The 17,917-nt window shown below is 36.4% G+C and overlaps 1 protein-coding gene across 3 annotated transcripts in view; it reads left to right on the top strand.

The window, feature by feature from the left end:
• LOC145664899 (putative RNA-binding protein Alsin2) overlaps nt 1–17,692 on the top strand; it is a 99,271-nt gene extending 81,579 nt beyond the window's left edge. For 2 of the 3 annotated variants that reach the window (XM_081731969.1, XM_081731972.1), the window contains 4 exons: nt 459–671; nt 7,152–7,435; nt 9,256–9,378; nt 16,605–17,692. In XM_081731969.1, the coding sequence (XP_081588095.1) occupies nt 459–671; nt 7,152–7,435; nt 9,256–9,378; nt 16,605–16,707 (723 nt within the window). In that variant the 3' untranslated portion in view covers nt 16,708–17,692. The remainder of the gene's footprint in view (nt 1–458; nt 672–7,151; nt 7,436–9,255; nt 9,379–16,604) is intronic. The other variant, XM_081731971.1, reaches the window with a different exon arrangement.
• The last annotated feature ends 225 nt before the right edge of the window (nt 17,693–17,917 follow it).

The following is a 17,917-nucleotide window of genomic DNA, read 5'->3' as shown; positions in this document are numbered from 1 at the left end:
ATTGTACCAATATAAAAACAAATTCGCAAGACACTAATAGAATATGTATATTGTATGTGTGAAATGAGATATAATTGATCGAAGTAAGTATATTTAAGTATTCTAGGTAAAACAGATTTTTTTTCTTTCGTATTTTAGAAAACTCAAAATTACAGTATATCGTCGTCTGAGATTAAATACCGTGTAAGTAACATTTCACCAATTTTACAAGAGAGACAAAACACGGTTTAAAAACTAGCTTCAGCCTCAATATACGCGGTATTACTTTGAGGGAATAATAGAACCATTTGTCGTCATATAGGTGTACTACTTAACGAGATTGTGCACTATCCTATACTGATTCTAATGATATCAAAAACTCGCAATTCGCTAAAATTGGAGATACGCGGTGTTGAATCTCAGGCGACAATATTCTAGTTTATAATTAAAAATATTGCTATATTTTCGTTCGTTAACAGGTGGAAGATCTACGAAAGAAGAAAGCAGCAGCTGAGCAGGAATATCGTAATTCGATGCCAGCAAGCAGTTACCAACAGCAGAAACTTCGTGTGTGTGAAGTCTGTTCAGCCTATCTTGGCATCCATGATAATGATCGTCGACTCGCTGATCACTTTGGCGGAAAACTTCATCTGGGATTTATCAAGATCCGAGAGAAACTTGCAGAACTAGAGGTAAATAAGCCACTATGGAAATCGTAAAATTTCTCTTGTACTGTATTCGAAATGTATTTGTTTACTCACATAATACTTACTTGGTTGCATTTTATTTTATTTTATTTATTTTTACTTCTAGTTAATGTGCTCATTGATTGATGTTTATGTTAATATACAAAGTAACTTTTTTAAAAAAAAATTCGAATCCAGTAGCTGGCCAACCTGACAGGTTTTTCCTTAGTCCACAACCGATTGTTGTGTGATACCTTTTAAATATAAACCCTGGTCGGATTTCATTTCCTTTTCTGTTATTGATTCCAGTGTTATCCAGGCTGGATCTGGAAATTTATATGGCAATTCGCAGTGAAATGAAAGAAAAGGGGATGGTTAAAATTTACGATCCAAATTAGCGTAAAATATTTGTTTCCAGTATACTGTGGAAGTAACGACATTTTATGATCAATTCGTGTTTCAATGTTGATCTCCACCGTGTTCGCATGTTGCTGCTCTATATCATGCTGACATGTTTTCACAAAAATTTGGGTTTGAGGCATACAAGTTCCTTCTTGCTGACTGTTCATTATCACGTGCTAAATTAAATGAAGGAAACTGATCCAAGGGATTAACTATGTTTCAGATATTATGCAGGTTTGAAATATTTTGCATGTTGATATTAAAACACTAACTCAGTGACGTAATCGATAGAGCGTTCACTTCTGGCGCCAAGGTTCCTGCGGTCGAACCCTGTGTGCGCGATATGGGTTTTGTGATAAACACCGAGTGGGGAGTTTTCCCGAGGTTCTCCTGTTTCATCCTTTATTCCATTCCTTTCATTCTTACATCATTAACTCAGTAATTACTATATTCTGAATTATTATTATTTTGTAGCTATCCAAATTAGTCTAACTAAAAGAAAATGTGGGATATGTACACTAGCACTTTGTATAATACAAGTCCAAAGATAACTTAATAAACAATAGAGATTCTGATATAATAATACAATAGTTGAAAACGTGTTAAAATAATAACCTTTGTTTTTCTTTGATTTTTCTTTTAATAATTTTAGGACACCTGGTATCGTACAGGGGTGAGTAGTACATGATGAAAATTTGGTATAATTTTTAGAGAAATTGTGAGGAATACCATGTATCTATATTGATATGACTATAAAGTGAGAGTATGGAGTAAAATATAAAATAAAATAATGATCATTTTCAATTTGTAGGGAATATTTGGAAAGTAGTGGTTAGCATACGCGCATGTTGCGTGGGAGGCCTGGGTTCAATTCCTGGCGGGAGCTGTGCTCAGATATCACGTTAAGGTTTAGGTCCATGCCTCGTATAGCTTTGCTGCTGAAAGGGACGCTTACACACAAAATCAAATTAAAGTAACTTTAAAATATTCCGCGTCACTCGATTGCCGTATGGTGTCAGCCAATAAGCTCACAGTGCACTGTTACCAAAACCTTCAGTGACGAATCTAATCATTCATAATTGTCCACAAATACAAACAAAATCAATTATGCACGATTAGATTCCTCCCTGAAGGTTGAGTAACAGCACACTGAGAGCTTATTGGCTGATGCCTTACACCAATTCGGGTGACGCGGAGTATAATGTATACAAAACGCTAAAATTTCGCGCCATGAAAATTCCAAGTAGAAGACATGACATACTCTGCGATACCAGCAAGTTAACGTGTTCCCAATCCAAGTTGTTTTGTTTTTCAAATGACACTACGTCATTTTATTACATGTTTTAAATTTACATATTAAACGAAAACTCTCAATGCTACACTTGTTATTCAGTGTTGCAAACTATAGAAGTTGTAGTATCACAAACATTAAAAAAAAAATAATTAATTTTGAAGTTTAACACACAAGTTAGACGGATGGGATAATGCCCAACTAAAGTTCCTCTATGTCGAATACTACGGTTGTCATATAACATGTTTCGAACAAGTACAAACGAAGTTACAAGGAATTTGACCTCTTTTAAAGGACTCGTATCAAAAGTGTTTTATATTTTAACTATGTAGATCATTTTCCATAAGAGAGATCATGATGCCCTTTACAGTAATGAGATATCCCAACTGTTCTGAAGATATAATAAAACACCGTAGTTTGCAACACTGCTTAAAATTTCGTGATTCCTAGAATTGGTTGTAATTACATTATTGAATCGAAGTGACAAAAATTGTTCCCACTAATACTCCATATCTCAAATTTTAGAACTACTTCGTATCTCCAAAATGGTTTGAGATATCAAATTATTGTAAAAGGCATTATGATTTTCACATCCATTGAAAGCATCTGTGCAATTGCAATAAATTACCTAAGCAGTTTTTCGAAGTAAAGCTATGAAGAAAGTCAAATTTTCAATCCATTGTAACTTTGTTTCATTTCATTCGAAATCCGTAACATTATGAACATAGTATCAGACACTAAAGTGTGCATTGCTCCGTTGTGTGACACGTTATTACAGCTGTAGGAGCCACCAAAATGTGGGTGTCTGTAATATTGTAAAATCCTTTAGTTTGCAACACTGAATAACACATGTGATTATATAAATTTTAGTTTATCATGTGTATTTGAACTATTCTATCAGGCCTTGTTTCCATATTGTCAAAACTAAACAACACCACACTAAGCAAGGCTATGTGGTAAGGGGCGGAGCCTAATTAAAAATTTATCTCCGGGAAGTATAGTATATAAGAGGTGACTAAAGCGTTTTTCACAGTCCTTTGCACCTTTCAAAAACAAACCGCGTAACTTAATGTTGTATCACTGCGCGCACGACTATTTGCTGATTGGTGAAGAGGAAATTGTTTCGTCTGTTTCCCGCAATATTTCTGCTGCAGCACGTGCATGTATTTCTGCTACTGCGATGTGCATTACTCATCTCACTCTCACACCATTGCCGTGATATAGGGCAAAATACCCAATACTATATAATCCCCCTCCTTTAAGAGCAACTTAACATTGTTATTTTCCCCCAAACTGTAATTATAAATGAAATTACAATGAGTTATGTCAAATTATCAACTGAACGATAAAGAGATGGCGCTGGTATGTAACAGCAAGCATATTTATCATTATGGAAGATTATTTCTTTTTCATCTATTACCTAAATCATTATGCATATCCATGAAAAACAAATGATAATTTTCCTCCTTAAGTTCAATTTATTGATGTGTTTTCTTACATTGTATAGCATGCGAATGTTCAAATTCTAACTTTAGTACTACAAAGTTAAGTAAATAAATATTCTATGAGAACATGAAAATTAGCTATTATAGGTCTTAATTTTCTTCAAGTGAATTGAACAACGTTGATATCGTTTGATAAAGTATTTGCTTTTCTTCTGCACTTACGGGTTTTGCCTTGTTTATGTTTAACAGAATAACTCGGAGCAGCAGAGGCGACATCTTTAAATTGCGGCGCGCACTTTGTGTGTTTTGTCATTTGTTGTAACAATTTTCTCTTACAAATTCGATTTTGGTTCAAGATTTCGATCCCATATAGATACATACTTTGAGTCGAAACCTAATTGTTCTTACTGTGCCTTAACAATACACTAATTACCATAATACATTGCATTTGTTGTGTACTATTTGTTCATGGAAGAATAAACTGTTATTAGTCTCATTTTCAATGTTGCTAACTCACAGTTATTTTTCAGTTTTTCACAAAGAATGGTTGTCAAACAGTTGTGTCATTTCATGCAAATGTGCTACGAAAATGAAAAAGAGAAATCAAGTGTACTAGTTGTTCTTATTGAAGATAATAAGTTCCTTATAGTATTCCAAATCTTTGTTTGACCTTTCATTTGAGATGAGGAAATAGTCAATTAAAAAAAAAAAAAGGAGAGAGAGAGGGAGAGGGATAGAGAAAAGTTAAAGAGGATAAAACCTGTTCTAGTATTCATTACGAAGTAATATGAGGCTAATTTTTTCAGTTATAGTTTGTATATCGCCTTTTTAAAATGCGATCAGAATAAATGGCCATTTAAAAGATGCAAAAACTGAATATTCGGTTTCAGAAATGAAATAATGTACAAAGGAATCTTCAACATTTAAGAATTTTTATAATATTGGATAGGAATGTTTATAACTTTTGAGTCTTATTTTTTTCTGGCTGCAGTGAAATTAAGAGGAGGTACTATGTGCATGTTAAATAATGTGTCTTTATTCCTATGTAAAATCTAAAAAGTTTCTTGGAATTTGTTGAATAAGATGTCGATAGAGTCTTCATACTCTCATGACTGATATTAGTTTATGGCGTAACTTTTCTGTTAGATATCAAATGAAAGGATAAGTCACGAGGATTCAAAATATGTTTTATAGGTATTTTATTACATATAACAAAGGAAATAAAATAATAAATTCTCTATTCAATAAATAAGTAAACTCAGTTTCCAAGTTCTTGCAGAATGAACAATTGCTTGTTCCAAACACTCGCTCGCCTATAATGAAAACGTACAAGGAGCTCAATTTTGAAATGAAATGAAATGAAATTTTTCGAGTTTTATGTCCCACGATTATGCAGGCTAGGCTAAAGAAGACGGTGATAATGAAAACATGAATGAAATGTTGGAATGAAGAAAGTGGGAGGAAACTGAAGTACCCAGAGGAAACCCGCGCACACGGTTTTTATCTACCACAACGTTCACTTGGAGTGAACTGGGATCGAACCTGGAACTCCATGTGCCAGAGGTGAACGCTCTACCACTGAGCCACCGTGGCCCCCCAAGAGCTCAATTTTGAATAGAAGTCGTGAGTACAACTGCACGTTTCTAGATCTGATAATTAACTCCTTTGTGGCTATATGATCCGCGTACTCGTCGTCGGGCGGGAGACCCGCGTTTGATTTCCGGTGGAAATTCATGTAGTTCGGATCACTCGTTCGGCTGTAGGTCGAAATCTTATAGAACCTTGTTGTTGAAGGGGACGATAAACTTTAATCCATCCATCCAACCATAGATATGCTAGTAGGAACACTAAATCATCATGTAATAGTGGCTCTGAATCCTAACATTTTAGGTAGATTCTCAGTTAGAGGAAATGTTAGGAGTGGGGAATAGTAAGTTTTAATTGTAACTTTTACACTGGTAGGGTAGAAGAAATTCAACGTTCTGCCCTTCTTCCTCCTGATGCGTGTCTGCGTTTACATAGTAGTTCAAAGATTCAGGAGAGCAGTGCGTACGCCACTGCAAACGGGAGAAAATGGTTCCTGATTCTCTTATCACAAGCCCATGCCATTTAATTTTTAATCTCATTGTTTTTCCCCCTTCAGTTTGTTTATTCATATCTTAGCACAAAATTGCATATAACATTTTTTGTTTAATTAGTTGGCAACATTTCTGCACTGCAGTCTGCATTGTTTACAAGGGGTGCAAAGCTTCGTGAAAATCAGATTAACTCCCAAGTAGCCAGAAGGAGTTGAAGTCTGATGAAGATACAGTTATTGTGTTGAAACTGTTACGTCATTCTGTGTGTTTTATATATTATCACGTAGCCTTGCTCAGTGTGTTGTGATTAGTGTGTGTGAAATATGGAAGAAACCGATGTCGTGCCATTTGAAAGATAACTTTGTTGGGTTGACAACACTGTTAACTTGTGGGATCACAGAATGTCAAGGAGAGTCCGTTCGTCCGAGGATATTTGCATGGTACAAAATTCCAGCCTTTTTTGTCTTAGTTTCAAACTTAAAAAGGCGTATTGAGATAAATAGTCCACCCTGTCGATATTAGAAATCTTTGTCTACAGCAGCCTATATATTACATTTTCTATTATGAAAATCCCACTTTCAGCCTCTCCATCTCTTCCCTACTTTACACGGCAATTTCCACTAAAGTAGGCAATGTAATGTAATTTAATGTAATGTGAACATTGGCATTTTTTTCTCAGATGTTGTTAGAGCTGTCAACACAAGATTTAAGGATAGGGTATGCTCTAATGTTTTCACGTATCTCAGTTATAAAGTTGTAAGCTAAGTAATAATGTAATAAATTCTAAACATCGGGATTTTTCGGAAAAATAGACTTTTATTCAGTTAGTAGACTTGAGAATCGCGTAAATTTCACTTTTCGAATTAAATCAGAATCACATATTCCAGACACTCAAATTTCAGAAAGATTATTGTCCGTCAAGTTTCTTCCTTCTTTATTATGCAAGAATATGGAGTTATTTTGTTGAAAGTATTCTCCCATTGATGAAACCATAAGATGTTATTTATCTCCGTTAATAGTATTCTAATATAATATGAGTAAGAAAGAGCAATTAATTCTCAGCTACACTAAATCTAAAATGCCTCCAACGAGATTAAATCTTAGTGCAGTAATAAAGTAAAAGGAAGCTAAGAGTATCCCATGCAAACCCAGCACAATATTTATTTACAGAAAGCTCCCATAGTGTGACTGGAATTTCAGTTTTCTTTATTTAACTGCCAGGACAGTAATTTCTAGTTCACAATCAATATAATGGATTTTCCATTTTCAGCAAACAGTGGAAGAACGCAAGAGGCGCCGGAAGGAAGAGAGAGAGCGCGATATGCAGCGAGAGGAGAGGGAACGAGCGCGTGAAAGACAAAGGGAAAGAGAGAGAGAACGAGAACGCGAGAGGGGTCGAGATCGCTACAGAGATGGCCGTCGTTCACACAGCCGTTCTCGATCACATCGTAGAACTCGCAGCAGAAGTCGAAGTAGAAGCAGAAGCCACAAACGATCACGATCTCGATCCAAACGACGCGATTCCAGATCACGCAGCAAATCTCATGGATCCAGGTAAGAATGAATGGTCGAAAGTGGAGAAATAATATAGAAATAAAATGTATACTACTGCAGCGTGTATGAATCCCATAATAGTCTTCATATTGAGAACAAATCAAAGGCTATTTCATCTTGTGTAGTCAGCTTATATTGAATAGAAATTTTAATTGTGTGGTAGCTAAAGGAATTACATCACGCACAAATAATGTAAAGTTACTTACCTTTCGATTACCCGGAAGAGTCGTACAGTAACAGGGGTTAAACTGAATCTCCTGAATCTCATAAGTTAATTGAATTTTCATTATCACGTTTATGTATTTTACAGTCAGTCAATTTTAAACCTCCAAGTATTTGTAACATTCAAATATAAAACTTACCACACGAACCTCTGAAATTAGACATACGTGTGTCAGTGTGGCTGGCGGGGGAGGACTGCAAATTGATCGTAAAGTAGAGACGTGAAGTTCCGAGTTTAACTCCCAACGAAAGAAGAGAAAGAAGTTAATTTCTCAAAGAATGAGGTTGAAAGGGAATCATATTGGCGACGTGATGTAGCTTTTTAGTACGCAGGAAACAATATCTTATTCATTCACACGAATTCCAAATATTTCAGCGCATGGAAGGGAATTTTACTTTTTGAGCAATTGAAGATGATGGCACGAAGTTCAGTATATTTAGACTTTGTGGTTTACAAAATACAGATGTATGTACTTGCACGAATTCAATTTGAAGGACAAAGCAGGAAGGGCTTGCATAATATTGACTGTTATAATGCTCGGGTGTCTTTTCGCAGTGAAGTATAATTTGATATATTCTTCCAAACAAAAGATAGGCTTTGCTTCAGATTTCGACGCCGCCAAAAAAGTAAGTAATGCATCAGTTATTATTTCTGTAAGAGTAACTATACGACGTATGTAGAACAGTTGCTGTGAAGTAATAAATAGACAACATGATGGTATAAGTATGTTCGCTCTTAAGTAATCGACCTAGTATGTTTTTCAAGCCAAGAGTATTGTTTTCAAAGCAATTTTTACGATGTATAAATTCGTAAATAAGCTTACCCTCGTCTGAAATCGAAGTTCGACCTTTTAAATAGAGCGTAGGGAAGAAAACTACCAACTGAGTTCATCGGTGATGCTTACTAATTGGCCCAGTAATGTATTACTAAATTAAAATTTGAAAGCAATACGGTATACTTTGAAAGACTGAACGAACTCCTTTAGTTAATAACGCTGTAAGAAGAGTATGGGAATGTAATGTTAAAAGGCGGATGGTAAATAAGGGGGAGATAGAAATAAGATTTATTTTGATAAATTAGAAAAGTATTTGAAAAAAAAAAAAGTCACCTGGAGCCTTTCTGAACGAAATGACACTAGACATGAAGCAATAACTACCTTGAGGAGCAAAATGAGTCGTCAGGCTCCTAGATTTTCACCTCCCGAAACAAGAAAAGAAAAAAAAAAAAAAAAAGGCTCCCATCTTTAAGGTGGCGCATGCTCTGGCGTCTCCATTTACTTTCTGCACCAGAAATCTCGTCAACATCCAATTGGGCCATGATGCTGGGTGAACATTAAAATATGCCTGCTCCACCGGAATTACATATAACAAAGACATGCTACACTAGAGTACGAATACAAATACAAAAGTGTCTTCCTTAACGTGGTAGGTATCTGGCCACCACTCTTTACGTACAGATACTCACACTGAGCAAATAAAACATTTAAAATTTCTCGTAAAAAAACAAAACATTGGCAATATTTAAGGTGTTAATGGCACGATGTAATCAATACAAATCATCGCTGATGTAACGTGTTAACTTGTTTTTATTTTTGCAGGTCTCACAGATCTCGAAGTCGCAGTCAACATAGGTCACGTTCTCATAGATCTCGTTCTCGGGATAGGAAGAGGTCAAGGTCTAAGGAGAAAAGAGACAGACATGACAGAGAAAAGAGAGAGAGGTATCTGAGTTTCACATTATTTCACATGATCCAAAAATGAAACTGCCTGCCGTTATACATATTTGAAGAATGCTCTTACAAATTATTGACTCAACAGTGAAGGGTGTCGTCTCCGGTTTTCTTCTGTCGGTTTTTCCAGCGATTTAATTGTGAAATATATCCTCTCTCCACATCATTACATCTTGCAGATTCTAACATTTTAAGTGCAATAGGTTACTAAGGGAAAAACGTATACCTTTTTTTCATTTATGTTGAACACTTCAACACGAAGGTACAAAATCGGATGTTTTACTCCGGGATTAACATGTTTACTAGCAGTGTTAACAGCCTATTAACATCTGAAGGGTGCTTAACACATGCACATGACGCTTAAAGTCTTAAAGCAAAATACATATGTTTATACGTGAATAAGAACAGTCTCCAGTTGTACAGTGCATGAATTATACAATTGGTCATTGATCTTCCAAAAAAGACGGGCAAATCGTGCGATCGTCATCCGCTCTAGACGACTCGACCATACAAGCCGATAAAAGATACAGTAGGGTTTGGTACACAAGAATATAATTTTAATATCGTATTATACAATATTAAAATTATATAAGTATTAATATTAATAATTATATAATTGTTTAATAATATTAATTATATAAATTCTAACTATTCTTTAGAAGCATTTACCTTACAACTGAATGTTAAAGTTTGAGGTATTTTTAATTTTCAGTGAGATGCAAGAGGAAGATTTTGAAACTGCCTTGTCGGTAAATACTTAAATTGCTCTATCAAAAAATTTTGAATAAAATTAAAGTATTCCCTCGAATTTTTCAGATAGTAACGATAAATTATTGAACTTGTCCTTATCAAACTTCAGCTTCAAATTGCTAATTGCACTCATTCTAACAACAAGAGGGTTTGCAGACAAAAGTTGAACTTTTATCTAATGTGAATTGATTTATTTATATATATTGTAAATGACATGGCATAAAATGTTTCCTGTTTTGAAATTTCTATCAAATTTCTTAAGAAGATTGTTTTGTGATAGTTCTGGCAAACATGAGCCAAACAGCGCGTCCTTTCATAGGTTTCAGGTGTGAAAAATAAATCCTGAACTCTAGAGCAGTGGTTATATTTTAAACAACTAGGCTTACTTTCATTTCACATAACTTAACAAAAGACGAAAGTTTCGTTTGTCCCTAATATATGTGTTTTAATCCAGAAATAGAGGATGAAATGCCTCCGTTCGTTATATCGATAAAATATTGAATACGAACAACTACCGTGTGAAAACTTCCATTTTCAAACTATGTTGAGATACAGATCTTTGCTTCTGAGGACGTATGGAACGTAATAACAGTTGTATACAAAAGTGGTTTCAGGTACTCAACTACAAAATTAATAAAAGTGAAGTGGTTTGAGAAATCCACTTAAAAAATGTAGATTCTCTATATCTGTCAAGAATATCGATATTAGCAACATGAAGCTGGGGTTTTATATATAAATAATATAGGGATGCAAATAACCACTCGCCCGGGGCGAATGGTTCATCGGTGCGGGCGAGTATTTAATATAAAACCGAAGATAAGTAAATGATTTCTATTGTGGGATGTGGGCTGGTAGCTTTTGTCTGGGGCTAGTAAAATTTTGCTGCTTATTTGCATCCCTGATATATATACAGTATATATATATATATATATATATATATATATATATATATATATATATATATATATATATACAGGGTGTCCCATAAGTCCGTTTACATAGGCTATCTCGGTAACTATTGAAGATACGAAAAAATAAGAGAGCAAATTTTTTGGAAAGTATGTGTTTTCAATCTAAAATGTTGGAATTTTCGGAATTGGACCTACTGTTTGGACTCTACACTGCTATAGCGCCCAGTGTTAAAGAAAAATACAACGTTGCCACGTCTTTGTTGGACAAAAATGAAGATAAGTGCGTGTGTTTTGGAGTATCGTGGACCAAGGAGAATAGAAGGGCAAACTGATATTAACTGCTTAGTGATGTCAACGAGACGCGACAAGAGGAAAATTGAATACAATTAGGAAGGGCTTAAGTGCCAAAATTTAAAAAAAAAAAAAAAAAAAAAAAAAATTGATAAACCTGAGTTATCGTAATACAAGTTAAACGGGTACTGCGACCATGCGAGTGCTTTAAAACAGAAGCAACAACTTTTAAGCAATAAACTCTTTACAAACGTATTCTACTTGGTACTAAGACAACTTTGAAAGATACAATTCAATTCTACTTATTGCCGCAGTTAGATCCTGTCTCATTATTCAATTGTTGTCTTGTCTAGAAACAGAACCGCGTCACGTTTCCAGACGAGTTTAAACGAAATAGATTATCTCGTACCCAGCTGCTGGTGTGGGGGTAGAGTGCCTGCCGGAAACACAGTTTTTGTGTAGGTCGAACGTGGGCACGAAACCTGTTCCGACGGGACATCCTGACGAAGTTCTTTCCTGGTTTCCCCTCAGTCCCCCCAGGTACATGCAGAGATAGTCCCTTTTCTCATTCCAAGAACGCTTCCTTTTCGAGTCCTTAAATCTCCTAAAGGGTCGATGTGACCTTGAAGTAGAGGCCCGATCTCACCTTTTGTCATTTCCTTGAGCAAGCAAATAAATAAAAATTCTCAGCTGGTGAGCATTGTTCTTCATTTTAAGGTCTCGTCTCTGGTCCTAAACTTGATGTCTCATCTCATTTCGTTGAATGATAGTCTAGTGTCGTGTGTGTGTGTTTTCGAAACGACACGAGACAGTAGAATATTCCTCTCTCGTGAGCAATACTACTTATTTCATTGGAAAGGGATTAAAAATGTAGAAGCCAGCTATTTGAGATGTACCATCCCAGCATTCCTCTGATGGATGACAATAGTATACCATCCTTTTTCCGTTGACAAATGAATGACATCAAGATAATGACTCATGCAAGGAGTACCAGTGCTCGTCATCTACTTGTTAAATAAATGAAAGAACATAAAAATCGTACTGGTTTAGAAAAAAAAAAAAATTAATAGAAGGTTGAAATCACCTCAGTGTCGCCAGACAAGAGAGCATTTAAAAATGAACCAATGTCCTGACTGAGGTTTGAACCATGACCACATGAATAACCTTTATCGTAGTTAGACGCGTTACGGACTTTTCTTTTTCTTTTTTAAAACTTGACTTATTTTCCTGACTTATTTTCTACTTCTACCAGTTTTCAGGACTACTTGACACGACAGGGACACGAACACAGAAACATCGAGGACAGTTAAAATTCCTCCCTTGCTACTACAGAGGGACTTGAACCCCCAATGGGTTTCACCTCACAATCATCAGCCTAACGCCTCAGACCGCTCGGCTACACCCACCTGCCTGAGCTACGGCATCAAATAAATGAAAAAAGGAAATGCCTGAATTGGAACACAGTAACTATACGAGTGTGCATTATTTTATGGGAATTCCGTTGAAGGTAGACAGAAGCGGGAGGGGAGGAAACCGTCAAGTTTGCAGAAAGCGGCACTGAGCGATTTTCTTAAATGACCATAGTGCCATTATACGCCTATTTTGCCCAAGTGGCAGCGTCTCACGTAATCAAGCACAAGCAACACGCCACTCATCTTTTGCATTCAAATGGTTTGTTGAGTTGGTGACCTACGTCTCCGTATATGAAGAATACCTGCAAACAAAGCGGAAATGATCTTTCACGCATCCGGTTTGAGTATACGTGCGGCTGTGGAACAGTTTCATCAGCGCCATCCACAGCTCCCATTGTCATCACATACAATGATTTGTAAGTTATTCACACGCTTCGAGGATACTGGCAGTGTCTTCGACCGACCCCGCTCTGGCAGACTGCGATCTGTAACCAACAATGGCACACACGTTAATATTCTGGCTAAAGTTACAAGCATTCCAACGCGATCGATACGAAAGGTGGCCCAAGAAAGTAATACTAGCCGAACGTCTGTCCAAAGTATTCTACGCAAGTATCATTTTCATCCCTTCAAGGTACATTTCGTGCAGAAGTTGCATGGAGATGATGCCGATTGATGATGTGAATTCTGTAAATGGTTTACACGCACAAAACAAACAACCCAACCTTGAGCTAACATCATGTTTTCCGAAGAGCTCACATTTTATCTTAATGGAACTGTTAACACATAACTACGTGTAATGGGCAGACAGCAACCCTCATGTTTCCGAAGTTTCCCGTAATCAAGTTGACCCTCGTATAAATGTGTGGTGTGCAATTCACGGTAATGTTCTGGTGGGTCCTGTGTTCCTAGAATGGGGATTAACAGGTAAAACCTATCATACCTGCTACAAGTAGTACTGGAACCTTATTTGGACAACTTGCCACTCGCAAATCGAATGCACTTTTTATTGCCAACACGATTGTGCGGCACGGTACTTCAGCATCAATGTTCGACATTGGTTAGATGCAGCATTTCCTAGACATCAGATCGGGCGTCGAGAACTGGTGGAAGGGCCACCGAGATTGCCCGATTTAACGCTCTTGTTTCTTTTCTGTACGGCAACAAAAATCCGATGTTTACAGGGATCGTCCACGCACAAATGATGCCCTACAACATAATATTCGCGAGACCTGCGCTGCTATTACCACTGAAACTCTGCAACTGGTTAGGGCTAGTTTGCGACATTGTATGGCAATTTGTGCACAAGGTGGACATCACTTCGAACATCGACTGAGTAGAGTTACAGCGTTGTTTTATCTGTTTCAGGATCTTCAAAGAGGTAGGTGACTTGAAATGGTTAGGTTAGGTGCGGTATCCCTTGTGCGAGTGTCACAGTCCTTTCTCCTCATATCATTCGTCAAAGGAACAAGAATGGTATAACATTGTCACCCACCAGGCGAATGCTGGGATGGTATATCTCAAATAGCTGGCTTCTACATTTTTAATCCCTTTGCAATGAAATAAGTAGTATTGTTCACGAGACACGTTCTCGTTTCGAAAACTCATACACGACACTAGACATTCAACGAAATGAGATGAGGCAGCCAGTTTACGAGCCGAGACGAAACCTTAAAATGAATAATGACGCTCACCAGCGGGGAAATTTTATTTATTTGTTCAGTAAATGGCACAAGAAGAGATTGAGCCTCCACTCAGAGATCACATCGAATCTTTAGGTAAGTCTAGGACTGAAGAAGGAAACGGCCGTGGCCTGAGAAGAGAGACCATTTTGGCATGTACCCGTGGGGACTAAGGAAAACCAGGAAAAAACTTAGGATCGCCCGTCAAAGCAGGTTTCGTGCCCACGTTCGACCTACCCAAATGCTGTGTTGCAGGCAGGCACGCTACCCCTACACCAGCAGCTGGGTACGAGATAATTAATCAATTTCGTTTGAACTCGTCTGGAAACGTGACGCGGTTTTGTTTCTAGACGAGACAACAATTGAATAATAAGACAGGATCTAAGTGCCACAATAGGTAAAATTGAATTGTATCTTTCAAAGTTGTCTTGGTACCAAGCAGAATTCATTTGTAAGGAGTTTATTGCTTAAAAGTTGTTGCTTCTGTTTTAAAGCACTCACATGGTCGCAGTACCCGTTTAACTTGTATTACGATAACTCATGTTGATCGATTTTTCTCTGGTTTTCGAATTTTGGCACTTAGGCCCTTTCTAATTGTATTAATGGCCCTCTTCTCTCACCTCGTTAACACCACCAAGCAATTGGGGGGCGCGATGGCTCAGTGGTAGAGCGTTCACCTGAGGCGCTTGGGGTCCCTGGTTCCATTTCATTTTATCAACAAGCAATTAATACCAATTTTCCGTTAATAAATTAAATTCAATTTCTTTTTCGTAAATTCCCCCCTCCCCTTCTGATGGTGACGCCACTGTCTTGGATTGACGTTGTGTGTGATTTTTCTTCTTATCCTTCATTGTGGCCGCCATTCTACCCTCCTTGGTCCAGGGTACTCCAAAACACACGCACTTATCTTCATTTTTGTCCAACAAAGACGTGGCAATGTTGCATTTTTCTTTAACATTGGGTACTATACCAGTGTAGAGCCCAAACGGTTGGTCCAGTTCCGAAAATTCCAACATTTTAGACTGAAAACACATACTTTCCAACAATATTGCTCTCTTATTTTTTCGTATCTTCAATAGTTACCGAGATGACCTATGTAAACGGACTTAGGGACACCCCTATATATATATATATATAATTGTGTGTGTGTGTGTGTGTGTAAATTATCCATTAGATTAACAAATGCGACAGTGGAGAAGGTTACACTAGGGTAATTTTCATAATTAAATAAAATTATTTAACATTCCACGCATATGCCGTATAGGCTGAAGGAGACAGATGATTAATTAGTCAGCGTGATTATGACAGAATTGGTGGATTCAGAAAGCAGGAAGAAACGAGAGGACCCACAGACACGATATTGTCTGGGAGTCGAAAAAAGGAAGCCATTTCTCATGTAACCGGCGGTTAAAATACTTTTCACAGACCCATACGAGATGTTTTAGTTTTCAAAAAGCTCTTGAATTGTCATTCGAATGTTTGAACAAATCATTTTTGCCACTTTTTGCACGTTTTCATCTGCTTTTGACGTCAAAGGACGTCTCGGTGATTGCTAGTTTTCAGCCGACTCTTTGCCGCTTTTGAATTGCTTATATCATTTGTAAACAGTCTTCAGTGCCAACACTTCATCACCATACAGTGACTTTGACATTTCGTGAGCTTCTTTGGCACTTTTTTGCAGCTTAGAACAAAACTTAACGTTGGCGCGCGACAGACACTCTTAACACGTCTTCACTCTTCTGCCTTGGGAAGCCAACCAACATGTCACAACTTGTTCAAAGGCACAGTGCAACCACATTTACCGTATTTTTGATCACGCCTTGTATTTGGACGATATTGCTGTTGAAATAATTTTGGGCTGGTAGTGTTATTAGTGAAAAGCTTTATTAGTATATACTTCACGATCAATTTCAACTTATTACATGATGTTCTAGTACAGCATCATTTGTAGGTTTACAAAACTACGTAAGAGAATTAACGTTTTCCCATAGCATTTAGTTAGCTGAATGAGATCTGTTGATTGGTATGTCTCATTTTTGGACTTTTTTTTTTTTTCATTAAATGTTAATGTTGTAGAATTATTATTTTGCCTATTTTTCATTATTACCATTATTATTTTAAAATAAATTATGAATAGCTACTGATAAAACTTTTTTTGTTTGTTTTTTTAGAGGGCCTTCAGAAAATCATAAATATACAGAAGAAAATGGAGAAGAAGAAGAAAGAACCGAACAGCTTCAGGAGAGAGAACCCGTGAATGAGGAAGCATACTAGAACCTTTCACTGATCGATGAACTACTTACAATCGATGGAAAATAAAAATGATTTCAAATTTGAATTTTTTTCATCATTACATAGCTGTAGTCGGCTAGGTAAAAAGAAAAAAGCAAAGAAGCATTGTGACTACAGTAAACATCACAGGCAATCTTCATTTCGTTGTTAGTTCGGGCACATATCAAAGTCTGTGTGCACAAGTTCGTAATGCGTTTCGTAGCTATTTTGCATTATAAGCCTTGTATAATCTGTTACACAGCATGTTGTAGATTTTTGAGCCTTACAGAAAAAAAGAATAAAGAGCTTAAAGTAAAAGTTAATCTATCTATCTATATATAATGTATGTATCCGGTGCATTCTGTTAATTTCCTATAGGTGGCATATGTACAGATATGGTTAGGTTTGTATTATAAATTTTTCATATTTCAGTGTGTGCATGGTCTTCTTTTTGGTCCGGAATGAAAGAGTAAATGCTTCGTTGTATTGTACATAACGAATAAGTGATACTGTACATAGTTCGTATTTTCGTTTCGAGAACTTAGATATACATTATGCATTTTCATGTTACAGTATTTAAGATTCCTTGTAAGATTTAGGCAAAAGAAAATTGTCAGGCTGTTGTAGAAATATATTTCAAGTTATCGTGTGAAAGTAACGTAGAGAAATACGTATAAATATTGAATCTAAACAAATCATAAACATTTTTCTTCCAACAGTTCGCACTGATGTAAATTATTTTTTTAGAATTTCTGTTGAGTAACTTCATCGAGTCATTTTTGTTAGATGTAAATTCTGGCTGTTTAAATGATGAGAGAAGCTGTCTTGGTTATATATTCATTAGATATATTTATATATACACACTATATGCAGATCATATTGTTTCTTCTTATTTATGACTATTATGACATCGATAGTTCTATAACTATCCGATATACAGTTGTACAGAATGATGATTTTTTTTTCAATAAAAATTATCTTTTACCAATTTTTAATTTTTAAATTCCACTAGTATGAAGTCCTCTCACTGCAGTACCAGTCGCCAACAAAAGTGAAATCCCTACTTAGTGTCTCATTAATGCAGTAAGACCTCTGAATAACGAACACGTATGGGACATCGTGTTACAGAGATTGCACAACTCTAGATTACTGACAGATCATGTGGAAATATGCTAATAAAATACTGTTCGAAGTTATTTTTCAGACAGGATAA

The sequence above is a fragment of the Thermobia domestica genome, chromosome 11 (assembly GCF_964235325.1).
Source record: "Thermobia domestica chromosome 11, izTheDome1.hap1.1, whole genome shotgun sequence".
Classification (NCBI taxonomy): Eukaryota; Metazoa; Arthropoda; class Insecta; order Zygentoma; family Lepismatidae; genus Thermobia; species Thermobia domestica.
The sequence above is the reverse complement of the archived record's forward strand: the minus strand, read 5'-3'. Positions and strand labels throughout refer to the sequence as shown.